Source organism: Atta colombica, unplaced genomic scaffold (genome assembly GCF_001594045.1).
Source record: "Atta colombica isolate Treedump-2 unplaced genomic scaffold, Acol1.0 scaffold32, whole genome shotgun sequence".
Taxonomy (NCBI): domain Eukaryota; kingdom Metazoa; phylum Arthropoda; class Insecta; order Hymenoptera; family Formicidae; genus Atta; species Atta colombica.
The window spans coordinates 1,812,336-1,825,497 of NW_017259426.1; the positions used below are offsets into that span (position 1 = coordinate 1,812,336).

At 37.3% G+C, this 13,162-nt stretch overlaps 1 protein-coding gene and 1 long non-coding RNA gene across 2 annotated transcripts in view; one reads left to right on the top strand and one right to left on the bottom strand.

Moving 5' to 3' along the window:
* Positions 1–13,162, bottom strand: part of LOC108690388 — a 315,031-nt gene that overhangs the window by 15,937 nt on the left and 285,932 nt on the right. The window lies entirely within an intron of this gene.
* Positions 6,169–13,162, top strand: part of LOC108690381 (homeobox protein caupolican) — a 43,737-nt gene continuing 36,743 nt past the window's right edge. Inside the window, exon 1 of the mRNA XM_018197640.1 lies at positions 6,169–6,345. Within this exon, the coding sequence (XP_018053129.1) occupies positions 6,298–6,345 (48 nt within the window). The 5' untranslated portion in view covers positions 6,169–6,297. The remainder of the gene's footprint in view (positions 6,346–13,162) is intronic.

The window sequence follows — 13,162 nt, forward strand, 5'->3', positions numbered from 1 at the left end:
ACATAACGAATGATTTTTAAATTTAATTTATTGAAATAATGTAGCAAATTATTAAAATGACAAAAATATGTTCTTTATCATTTTAATAATTTGTTTCATTTCAATATATTTAATTTAAAAATCATTCGTTATATGAACAGCTCTTATAATCGCTGATTTTAAATATCTTACATATGCGATTCTTTTAATCATTTTTTTAAAAATAAAATAGCAACTAGCATAGGCGTTTTCGTTAGATTTCTCTGCTTCATGCGTTGGAAGTGGACGCATCCCTCTCTCATGTGCGGAATAAAATGGAAATGTCTGGCAGCGGGCGGTACAGGGGAAACCCCGCGGATTCGACAGTTTCGAGGCAGGAGTACGAGAACGAAAGCGAACAAGGGAGTCATCCGGATTTGCCCCTTTGTACTACCGCCCGCACTGAAAGCAATGTTTCCTACTCTTATGCCAAAAAAGCCTCGATTTATTTCTCCGATCACGCATTGGAACGATATATACCGACACGATAAAATCCATCAGTGACTGATGAAATCTTCCCTTTTTTTCGGCTACACGACGTTTCCATTGGGACAAACGTGGTATGGAATGTTATGCGAAAACTAATACTACGTATCCATTAATTGTATTTTTTTTAAATTATAATAAAAATAATTCTGTGACTCCAAGAATAAATCAAAATGAAAATAAATAAAATGCTTATATATGTCTCTGCGGTTGTTGGAGCGTAAATAATATTTATAAGGCGATAAGACATAGTATATAATTTCTGCTATGTACTTAGCAATAAAGTTAACTGCAAACGTTTCGACTCTGGACTGAAGTTGAGTTCTCCTTCAATGATTCTCCAATGATGAATGTGGAAATCAAGTCCAAACTAATTAATAGTTCGTATTTGACTTCCATACTGTCGTTGGTAAGTATGTTCCAATTGTGCAAATTATATCTTATTAATATTATTTATGCACTAATAACTGCAAGAAACTCTTATAGGCATTGTATTATATTATTTTGTTACCTACGAAAAAGAGACTCAAATAAATGTATGTCTATTTATTAAAAATATGTTACCAAATAGTATTTGTTATATGTTACCAAATAGTATTTGGTAACATATTTTTAATAAATAGACATACATTTATTTGAGTCTCTTTTTCGTAGGTAACAAAATAATATAATACAATGCCTATAATAATACTTCAAGTATATTCAGTTATATCTTTATGTGTAGCGTAATATTAGAACATTATACTCTCTAAATTTGTAGGAGTGAAATCTCACTCCAAAAGAGTTAAAATACTGTCACTATTGAAAAAGAGTGAAAAATATGCATCTTCAATCATTCTAAAGGAAAATACTTTTACTTTAAAAGTGTGAATCTCATTCCAAAAGAATGCAAATTTTTCACTTTTTTTAAATAGTGACAGTATTTTAACTCGTTTAGAACGAGATTTCACTCGAAGAAGTTTAGAGAATAGAGTATACAAAAACTGAATTTTTTAATTAGTTGGAAATTGTCATAAATTGTTTTTTAATTTGATTTTTTTCTATAATAGATCGATTAAGAATTTTAAGGTTGCTTCAAGATATTTCTTAAGACTTCGCCGAGGGCTGTAGAATTTGTCCGCGCGAACAAAAGAAGAGGCTCGAGCGAGTGAGAGGGAAATGGAGGAGCGCAGTTTATTTCGGTCGGGTTAATTAGTGTTGCCTCGCGAGGTTTACGGTTGACATTTCGTTGGTCGTTCGTTCGTCGTTCTATGTGGGGAGAACGGGAAAGGTGAGGAGAAGGACGAACAAGAGGTTGGGGAAGGGATCGGCCTTTTTTACGGCAACATTCTGGTCGGCCATACCGTATGCCGAAGAGGAAGACGAAGTCGGCGTAGAAGTAGTAGAAGAAGAAAACAGCCGAAGGAACAAGGACGTTCCGACCAATAAAACTGCGGTGCCCCTCGAAGGTACCCCGAAGGCGCCGGGGCAGTCTGGACCTCCCCTTATTAGCTTCCTTCTTACCTTAGCGTGCTCGCCTCAGAAACCTACGTAACAATCTTTTGTTTTATTCCACGGTGTAAATCGCGCCATTCTATAGCATTCGAATTAGACCTGCTTTTATGATTCCGCCGCGGTAAAGAACTAATAATTTGCTTTTGGAGAGCAGGAGAACCTACGGCGAGAAAATCTTGTAAAGTAGTCATAAAAGCTAACCAAGGTATTACAACGGTATAATGAAATAAGCGTGATGAATGGATTTGAAAAAAAAGCGTGGATTAAAAAAATCATTAAGCATAAAAACAATAAGTTTTTCCCATTTTTTTTTTCATACAGAGGATTTGTTCTGGAAGATCAATAAAACTAAAAGATTTAGGAAAAAAATATAGAGCTTGCCTAACTAGGCCGATGTTGAGATAAAAGAGAGACCTTTCAGGAACAAGAGCGAGAAAGTAGAAAGAGTGGACGGGGTGATTTGGTGCCTTATTAAGCATCCTTATCGCCTGAGACGGATCGAGTGGACATGGCCGTTTAACTTTTACTCGACCTGCGAACAAGTAATGGGACACACTGACCGGTGAGATAGGACCCGACAGTTCCTTCTCTTTTCTCGTAGAAACCTTCGCCTTATCAGACTCGAAAAACTTGACGACTGTAAACACCGAACGACCCTGCACAGTTTGATCGCAGATATTCCAACCGAGATTTACAACTGTCGTTGTCCAGTTAAGGCCGTGATTTGTGGATACAAAAATTCGAAAATTTCTTTTGAGCATATCGATGTTGAATCCATCAAAGTCCTTTTTTCGTTTTAATATTGATCCAAACATTAAAAATAATGTAGCAATGACAGTGCGATTGCAATCCATAAAATAATCACACGATGTAAAATTTTGCAACCTTTCATCCCGGTGATATTATTACTTTTATACGTAAACCGCGCTTGACAGTACAACGTGGCGAGTGTAACAATAAAAACTGACGAACCGCGAGTACTGTTTTACCCCCGTAATCATAAATGTTACGTCCAACGGCGAAACACAAATGGACATTCAACAATCCGAACGATATTTTCACATCGCGCGCCAGCTGCCGCACCACATTTCATTTTGTCACCATCACATCCTTCTCGTTTAATTATTCGACATCCGTCACGGCGAACGGCAATGCCGTAGACTACACAAAATTCGAAATATTTTATTCCCTAATAAAATATCTTGTTGTAGAAGATGAAAATTTCGTCACGATGAATTCATAACACGGATCTATAAATTTTCAACTCTAATATAAGAGAAAGATTGCCTCTACAACATTGATTAATTGGAATCATAGCTCATTTTTCTCTATATTCGAGTTATCTAATTATATCACGTTTGTACAAATTTTTATGCACATAAATTCATAACATCGTCACACTGATATCATTGCTCTATTCGTAAATATTTGTGAATATAATATCTGGTATTTACACGGGAATTCAGCATGTCAGCAAGAAACGAAAGGACAGAACCACATTCGGTGCTGAATGTGCGGTGAAAATGCGGGATGTTTTATAAGTCTCTTGTTTGCGAACAGATGATCCCCAGAGAACGAGAGGGATTAAGCGAATTATTGTGTGGTTTCGACATCGCATGTGACTCTGAAGGAAATTATGGCACCAGTTATACGTTTTCACGATATAATAATCCTGGTGGTTTTAGGACATGGTTCTCTCAAACGTTTGCATTACAGCATTGACCATCGTTATAAGGGCGTGATCGGCAGGTCACCCAGGTTTACGCAGAACAATAAATCATCTAAGGGTCTCATGACCGTTTTCTCTAGGAATCTCAGGTATAGGTACAAGATTCTCAAAAGGATGTTTATCTCCCGAAGACCTCGTCAACCTGTCGACTAATCCTATTAGCAGCAGTGGATCTTGTTGCATTGCAACTACTATTTTCTCGTTGTCCCCCGGCACGTCGATTCATCCAACGTTCAGCCTTGTTCTCCAGATATTTGTATTTCCAAGGAACTGAGCTTAGTTCTGTTTCATTTGTCATAAGAACTCCTTTACATATCAATACTTCAAATTTTTTTGCTATCGATTATGTTCTTTTATTGTGCATACATGGTATGTGTGCGTTCAAAATAAAATTCATGATAACAATAATTTTTCTATTGACAATAAATAATTATTTTTATAGAGAGTAAATAAATAGTAGCAAATTGTCAAAATAATTATCAATCAAGAACTTTTAATAATATTTTTTACAATTTAATGATTTAAAAAATTTTATTCTTTGAACAATGGTTCTCGGATTTTGCTTCTTGTTGGAGAGAATTTTATACGAACAAACAAATCCTTCATATTAATAAGTAAATGTTTTATCCGCAATTAATGATTTCGATCCATTGATAAGATTTAATAATCCGTGAAATTATTTCTAAGTAACACAGTACGGAATAAATTCCACGGTTAATCTGCTCGGTGTTCTCGCATTTTTTGACGAATTTTTCAAATTTTTGACAACATGACAGTAGACCAGAACATATCTTTGGCTTACACATTGACACTAGAAAGATAGATTAGATATACAAATTGGCTAGTGTCTATAATCAGTTCTTATATATTTAAGACCATCGCAAATATAGTCTTAAGATAGAATAAGAAGATCATAAATTAATCATAGAATTGTATTCAACGATTAAGATATTATTTAAGACAACCTTGCAATAAGAATGAATTATGAATATAAGCCTTATTTTATTTTACAATTTTATATTTTACGAATAAAATATTCTTCAATGCTTTATCGATTAACATTTTATTTAAAAAATATCATAAAAATTTCAGTTTGTAATTTTTTTTGATAAAATATATTAAATATTTATAATATGAAAGTATGTTATTAAATATTAAATTATTTCTGGAAAGTATGTTATTAAATATTAAAATAACTTTAATTAAAAATTGATTATCTCTCTAATATAATTATAAATTATTTTATTCAAAATTTTTGAAAAAAATATTTTAAGTACAAGATCACTCTATTTTGAAATTAAAAATGAGCCTAATAATTTTGACATTTCATGAAAAGTTTCATGATCTTTGCGATCTTGACCGGACCATAGGTACGAAAGTAATTCGCTCTCCTTGCAAGGGCGACGCATGGACGGTATGAGAAAGGGGAGACGGAGGAATGTGGATTTATTTAAGTCCTTTGCCGTCGGGTTGACAAGAGTAGAGTCGCGTAAACATACTCGTTCCTCCTTGTTCAGTCGTGGCCGTGCAATGTCCCGTGGCGAAGCGAGGCGTCGCGACGCAGCTCGCAAGATCGTTCGTTTGCCGGTGGTTCTCTTGTGGTGAATAGAGGGGACAAAAGGCGTCGCGACGTCGATGGGCACGTTCGAAAAATACCACCGCCCGCGCGCGAAGCGCTCGCAACCAATTGCGGATAATCGGACTGCCTGTGGACTCCGCCCGTTGGCCAACGAGCCATCTCGCGATTGCTCCGTTCTACCTGAGTCGCCGCCCACGACATTTGGTGGGGACAGCGATGCTTTCGGTTTTCCTCGCCAGAGGGGGAGCCGTGACAGAGCGGAGTGGAGAAGCCCGCTGAAGTGGTGTGAGTGGTGCCGAGTCAGTCGCAGACTGGAGTGCCCTGTGAGAGCAGGGGACGGACCGAACGAACGAACGAACTGTGTGAGCTCCCTATACCTAATCGGTCGTGACGCTTCTCGCTCGCCTCTCTGTCCGAATGTCCGTCCCGTTCCTTCGTTATTGTCATCCTGATACTATTATCATGTTCCGGTGCTACGTGCCGTGTCAGCTGTTTTCATGACGCGACGTGTCGCGAGTTGGAAACCGTTCCGTGTCGTAATAAAGAGAAAAGTTGTCCTCGATATCGTGCGTCTTCGTTGACCTCGTCGTTTATCTTGGAAGGCATTTAAACAGGAACTAAGGATTGAAGTGCGCGTAATCTATAAAACAGCGCGATGACACTCCGTTAACGTGACGTATGGCTGAAGAAGAAAACGTGCGTCATGAGGCCCGGGACTTGGGGGCAGCCTGATGGCACTCCTTGCCGGCGAACGTTCGTCGCGTTTTGTTTCCCGTATGTCGCCACGATATTGTCACGCGTAGAAACTCAGTGAGAAAGAGAAAGAGAGAGAGAGAGAGAGAGAGAGAGAGAGAGAGGGAGAGAGAGGGAGAGAGAGGTAGTGTAGTGCCTGCAGATGCGTTTGTGTCCTGATCCTCTTTGGTTCCGCAATATATTCGGAGAGAAAAAGACGGAGAACTGCACGTAGACTCAACACTCGTAGACTCTAGACATGTCGGCGTACGCGCAATTCGGATATTCGTATCCGTCGGCGTCCCAGGTAAGTCATTAGAGCTATAACAATTAAGTAATTATATAAAATGCTTGTATGAATTTGTCATGAGAAGAATGAGGAAACCTTAGATTGTTCCAAAATAAACAACTCACAATTTACCTTGGCATTTAAAATTTGCCATTTTTGACTCACACGTGACTCTTGGCGCAGCATCGAATCTCGATGCAGGAATCAAACATTTTCATTTCGGATGATTTTGTGACCGGAAAGGTACATGCAGCCAAAGAAATCGATCTTGTTTGTTCAATTGTTTAAAATTCAAGTTTATTGTCACTTGAAATATTGTTTCCTGTTTTCTTGTAAAATCTGCTGGTGCGACTTTATATTCCTCATTTATCGTACATAATATCATCACATAATCGCACACTTTACGTAAGTAACCTACCTCATGCTGAGATCTTGGAACGAGAATCGATCGAAGAGCGGGTTTGACGAAGCGGAATTCCACGACCGGTCGTTGCCAATAATAGCGCACAATTAACATTCGCGCGAGTTCTCTCGAAGAAAGCGAGATCGCCTAGAGGCGCACCTGCCTTCTTCGTTAGTTAGCAGGCTAGAATGCATAGCTTATAGAACTAACTTGGAGCTCAGCGACGGCCGTCGCTCACGAGCGTGACGCGTCGAAGAAAAGGGCCGCATTCTAATGCTCATTTAGCGCAAATGTAATTCCATCTAATGTACTTGATCTCTTTGATGCAGTGATTAATGCCAATACAAGAGGAGAATAAACAGTTGTACCTAACAATGCCAGAGTCACATCTAACATTTAATATGCGATCGGAATACTAGAATTCTCTGATATAAGAAATTCCAATTTATAATAAACTCCTTGCGATACGGATTTCACATGAAAAATATGATTTAATTAATTAATCGATATTGATGAATAGTATTCTCATATGATTGTCTAGAAAAAACAAAAATATAAATATAAAGATATATCGCAAAAATTCTACAGTTTTGACCATAAATATTCCTACATATTAACATTTTTATCTAACAAAATTAAAATACAGATTTATTAAAAAGTAATATCTATTTTTATAATAATTTAGTATTTTATAACAATTTTAGTGTTAGTTCTTCTTTAGCTTTTATTATTACTTCTTTCAATAAAATATAATAACTTAGGGGCTTTACATATTTATGGCTAAGGCTATATACAGATAATAACTTTAAGAAATCATCTTTTATTAATCAATCTTCATTGAATAAATTATTATTCGATTATATCAATTACCTAAGAGAATTAATTAATTATCACTAATATTCTCACGAAAGAGAATCTACGCAAAAGAGAGTTTGTAATGATTGCTTGTTCGAGGCATTGAATCTAATTTCTTTTTCAACGTCGGCATCTCCAATTTAATGAGAGTATGGCATCCGAGCTGCTCTTATGAGGATGATTGACGCGCGACTTTCTGCACAGAATAATAATTAAAGAGTCATATGCTTGCAATACTGCATGAGGCTTACTTAATCAATGAGTTACTTAACGTGCGCTTTCTTTCCTTATGACATACGTGCAAAAATTAGAGGTCAAACGAACGAGATAAAATAGAAATTCTTTTTTGAATAAATAATCTTAAATTAATCAGTACATTAATACGTATTTAAACAAGAAGAAAACATTTTACATTTCCGTTGGATTACAAGCTACTTGCGAATGACAGAAATAGCAAGAAGGCGCTAACATACAAGAAAAAATAATTAAAAAGTGAAAGTAAATACTTTTGCTCGATTGCTGAACGAAAACAAGTTCTTGTGGTTCTTGATAGTAAATAACACTAATTCCTTTTATTGCATTAATCAGATTTATCATCGGATTTATCACTCTTCATAAAAAGTGAATATTCTAAATATAATTTTAATTTATATTAAGTAAAAAACAGATTATACCGTTGAGACAGACAATAAATGTTATAAACTATTTACGACTTTTTGTTGTTGACTATTTTTATTGATAGAACAATACCGATGTAAAAGATATCTGTAATGTATGTAGCCTATTGTGTTATTCATCATTATATTCGTGATTGACGATAAAAACCAACTAACAATTTTGCCATGAATAATTGTCTAAAGATAAGCCAAGAAATAAAATAATATATATTTCGAAAACTTACACGAAAAAATACCGTAAGAACTGTAATATCACAGTTCGCATAAATTCATGTTTGCAGCAATCGTTTGGGGACACAATATTAAAATACGCTGTTGAATATGCGGGATAACATTAATGTTAACAAAACGTTGGACGATATAGCATTATAAAGATGTATTATGTGTCAGTTGTCGAGTTAAATTAGATAGACGGTAATTAAGATTCTAGTGGGCGGTTCGCAATGAATATTCAGATGTACGTTTTGCTCCATTTTGAGTTTTTCTCCGCTTGATTCAAAATTTAGTCAGAGAATTTATCAGAAATCGCTCGAACGATTTTATTGATAATTGTTATTTAATTACGTAGAATTAAAACAAAAATAATTTGAACTGCGAGCCAAATGCTGCCATTAAATGTCATAGAGAAATTGTATTAATGGTTTATATTAATAGATTGGCATTTTGAAAACATTAGATTCATGACAGGTTTCTTCTTTTATGCCGTAAAGAATAAAAAAAAATGCAATGGTAGATTTTCACGAGAACATTTTCAATCGCAAACTTGTCGTGATACGAGAAGAAGCGCGCGACTTCTTAGATATTCTGTTACGGATTATAATTTTGCTTTCCGTAAATGATGACGTATGCTCGATGGTGACAGGAGTACGTCACGGTACATCTCTACTATGTTCTCCAAAAAGAGGAGAGAGGCGAGGGAGGGGGGAAGAGGAAATAAATAATGCTCGATAAAAGCGGCGCGCGCGTAAAGCGCACCGAGGATCGCGCAGGTGCAAGTCTGTCCGTACCGACTCTTGGCAATAATACGGGTAGATCTGCCCGCATCGGTCCGGCGTAGCCGTGGAAGATCCGCGTTGCAACGTGGAGAGTTGTAAATTGCCATTATTCGCCGCAACGTCGTTGAAACGTAGGTACGCGTATGTCGAGGCTTACGTATTCCGGACGTGCCTTCGCCGCTTCCCGAGGGAAAAAAAGATATCGCATCGAGGCCTCCTATCTGCCATAACGAGCTAAGAATTTGCATAATCGCGCTGATGAGCAGCGATGCCTTCATTTCATAAACACCGTTCCTGATTGATTCATTGGAACGTGAAGTAATTTGTGGAGAAACTTCGTTCGCCATGATATTTCGCTATAGCTCGCGTACCGCGTTATTGCAATACATCATGGCACTTTCGATATCCTGTAAGATATTGCCAAAGTCATGATTTTGTTAGAGTTGCGTTATCGAAACTTAAGCCAAAACTTAAGCAATACCTGTCACTTCGATTTCTTAAGATAATTTGCGGATCACTGCTCGTTAACTTATTAATTTTTTTATCCTGCAGCAAAGTATTCTGATATGATGCATGATGTATACATTAGAAATACTTATAAAAGTTTTTTCTCTCTTTTCTTTATATAAAATTAATATGAATTAACTTCTTAATGTGAAATTAAATGTGGGCTAAAACATTACGGCGATGAGCCGTTCATTTAATCGCAATCTACATCGTGCAAATGAAGTAAGAGATCCGGTTGCAGTGATTGTACCGTTGGAAACTTCAACGAATGATTAACATGTATATATGAGTAGTAATTATGTATAATTATCTAAATGGCGTTACGAAATTTGTCATGGTTTGCGAACGCGCGTTGCAAGCCGCGAGATAATAACTATCTTGTGCCAAGCATAGATTTCTAAGCATATGCGATAATTGATGTTTATACTCTACTTATAACACGACTCACCGTAGATAAAACGGAACGAGTCGTAAAATCTACAATTGTAATTTTAATTGAATATTAATTGGACAGATTCGATTAACTAATATACTTTCCAGTGATCTCTTGTCCCCTCAAATCATAAATCAATATATATATCATTTTTGTGATCTGACTGCATTTTAATGTTGTTTCCTATGTATTATACAGCATTAAAATGTTATTGTAAATCGTATAAATGATTGAAAGTGATCTACATTAATATCATTGACTTCACGATTGAAACGTTATAGAATTATCATAATTAGAAAGAAAGTGTACAAGACTGTACACTGAAGAAGTAAAAATGATAAGAATCACGATTTTCGTTTCAATTTCTTTTTTTTTGCTGGGAGAAGCTGCGTGCCTCCGTATTCTAATGATCGCGCTTACCAAAAGGGTTAAACTTTTGAGTTGTGGTCACTACCGCGTCCCGTCATTCAACACCATCGCTCTATCTACGCTCGAGCATCGTGCTCTGTTCGCTAACAATAAGTTACACTACTGTGATGGCAATAATGGGAATCGTGCAACGCGGTATATCGTGCTCCGCGGCATATAATTACGAACGTCGACACGGAAGCACCTCGGTATCCGCGATATCGATTTTCAGGATCGTGGCCTGTACATTCTCTCTCTCTCTCTCTCTCTCTCTCTCTCTCTCTCTCTCTCTCTCTCTTTCTTTCTGTCTCTTTCTATCTCTCTTCGTTTGTCTCGCTTTCATTCACGCCGCCCACTTTTTGCGCTGTTCGCGGCCATTGTTATCGCGAGGGAATCGACGCGAACCCTTGGCAGAGGAGTGACGCGAGAGATCGACGAGCTGGCTCAACTGCGAATGCGAGCGCTTTGCTAATCCTCGCCACTCCTCTTGTCTTCATGAACCGATAATTAGACGATATCTAAGTATTAAGTTATAATGGTAACGCAATAGTGAGAGAGAGATATACAAGACGAAAGAATTGAAATAAAGGAATAATTAGTTTAAAAAAACGGTAGAAATAATTTAAAGAATACATTAACGTTAAATATTTAACTTCTCTTTACACTACACGGATTTTTTTTCTCGGTCATTATTTATCGGTTAATTATAATTTATTAAAGATACACCGTCGATTCGTGCGGAACTTTTATTTCCCCAATAGCGCGTACCTTTAATGATATACAAATTGCCGCGCCCGTGTAATTACAGAGTAAAACTACAACTTTGTTGGTCGGCTCCGTATCGGTTACAATAATGCCCGGCGAGATATTAGCCTTTCATTTTATGCTCTTCTCACGATCGCATGTCTGAAAAGAGAATTTCGAGGCCCCGCTTACTTCGTTAACTCGCATTATTATGCCGTCGTTATCCGGTTATACTTTGTTATTACGCGCTGTTTATCTCGTATCACGCGGGATTTGGCAGCGGCATGAAAACACCGTCGCCCGATGATTGACGGAATCGGCAATTACGCCACAAATTCTCGCACGTACTTGCCGAACGGTCTCGGTTGTGTGTCTTGCCTTTACACGCACGTCGCGCGGAAACCGGTTGCCAGTTTAAAGGTGCACGTGTCTCATCCGCATAGGAACGGCCTCGTTTCGCGCGCGCGCGAATTCATCACTCTTTTTTCGCGGATTTCGGAAGGGTCGACAAGACGAAATTCGCCGATTGAATGGGGAGGAGGGCAGTTTTCTGCAGAAAAACATGCACAGAGTTTAGTTACATTAATTGGAATTCTAGTTAAAAATGAATAAATCAGACTTTTCTTTAGTCAAGATAATGATGAATTTAACTTTAGTCAACACAACCAGAATTCTAATTGCTATAATCAGAATCGTTTGGTTCGCTCATTTCCAAAATTAAAAATTTTCTCTCTGTGCGTGAAAAGGATCTTTAAATCGCTTGCTTTTATATCATAGTTATCTTGTAAATAAGAGTATAGTTTTATTTAAAATAAACGGTAAATAATTAAATAATATAATTTAGATTTGGAAGCAAAATATAATTTGTCATAATTTGCGAAACGTGATAACGTGCAAGTGACATTTGACGTCTCGGTCGATTTAATTCCAGCGGACTGGAGCAGCTCGTAAGAATTTCCCCTGGCGTCAATAAACGCTTCAACGAGCCGTGTAAAAATACCCCGAGTCGTCCGCGGTACTCGACGTTCGCGCCTTCTTAACGTCGAGTTACCGCCGCTTTAACAGAGTCTTTAACGCTTCAAATAGATCTCGCCGCCCTCCGACAGGCGTCCTCCTCCGCGCGCGGTGACGTTTTTAAAGCCACGCTCGCGGAACTCTCGTCTCGTTGTCTGCCGCGTCTCTCTCGGAGACGGACATAATTAACGTGAAACTGCCGCGTCCGCGTTCATTTAGTACCCGTGATTTTCGTGACAATCCGTTTTCTGCACGGCACATTGAGCTTATTAATTAACAATTCGTTCGAATTTGTAAATCTTTATATTGTCTATCATTTGTCACATAAGTATAGTATTGAAGGAATAAATTCTAAAAAATATCAGTGTATGATTTTAACACCTTTGGTGTGGATTTAACACTCATGCGGGGTCTATGTAATTCTCACTGTGCTAGTATTAATATTAATCCCAACATGGATTTAAAATCTGATGTTTATATCAACATGGTGTAGATTAATTGATGGTATTAAATCCACATGATGTCCATGTTACTATTAACATCGACACGGTGAGAATTATATAGACATCGCCATTTTTAGAGTGTAGATTTTTTTAGATACATTGAAGTAACTCGATACAGTTTTACCGTTATCAAGTGGAAATAGGAAAGGAGTAATTAATTAACGTCATGTCTCTGAAGTAGTTGATTTCAAGTCTCCCGTTCTTTTTTATTTTTTGTGACTCTGCAGATTTTCCGACGAGAGAGAGAGAGAGAGAGAGAGAGAGAGAGAGAGAGAGAGAGAGAGAGAGAGAGAGAG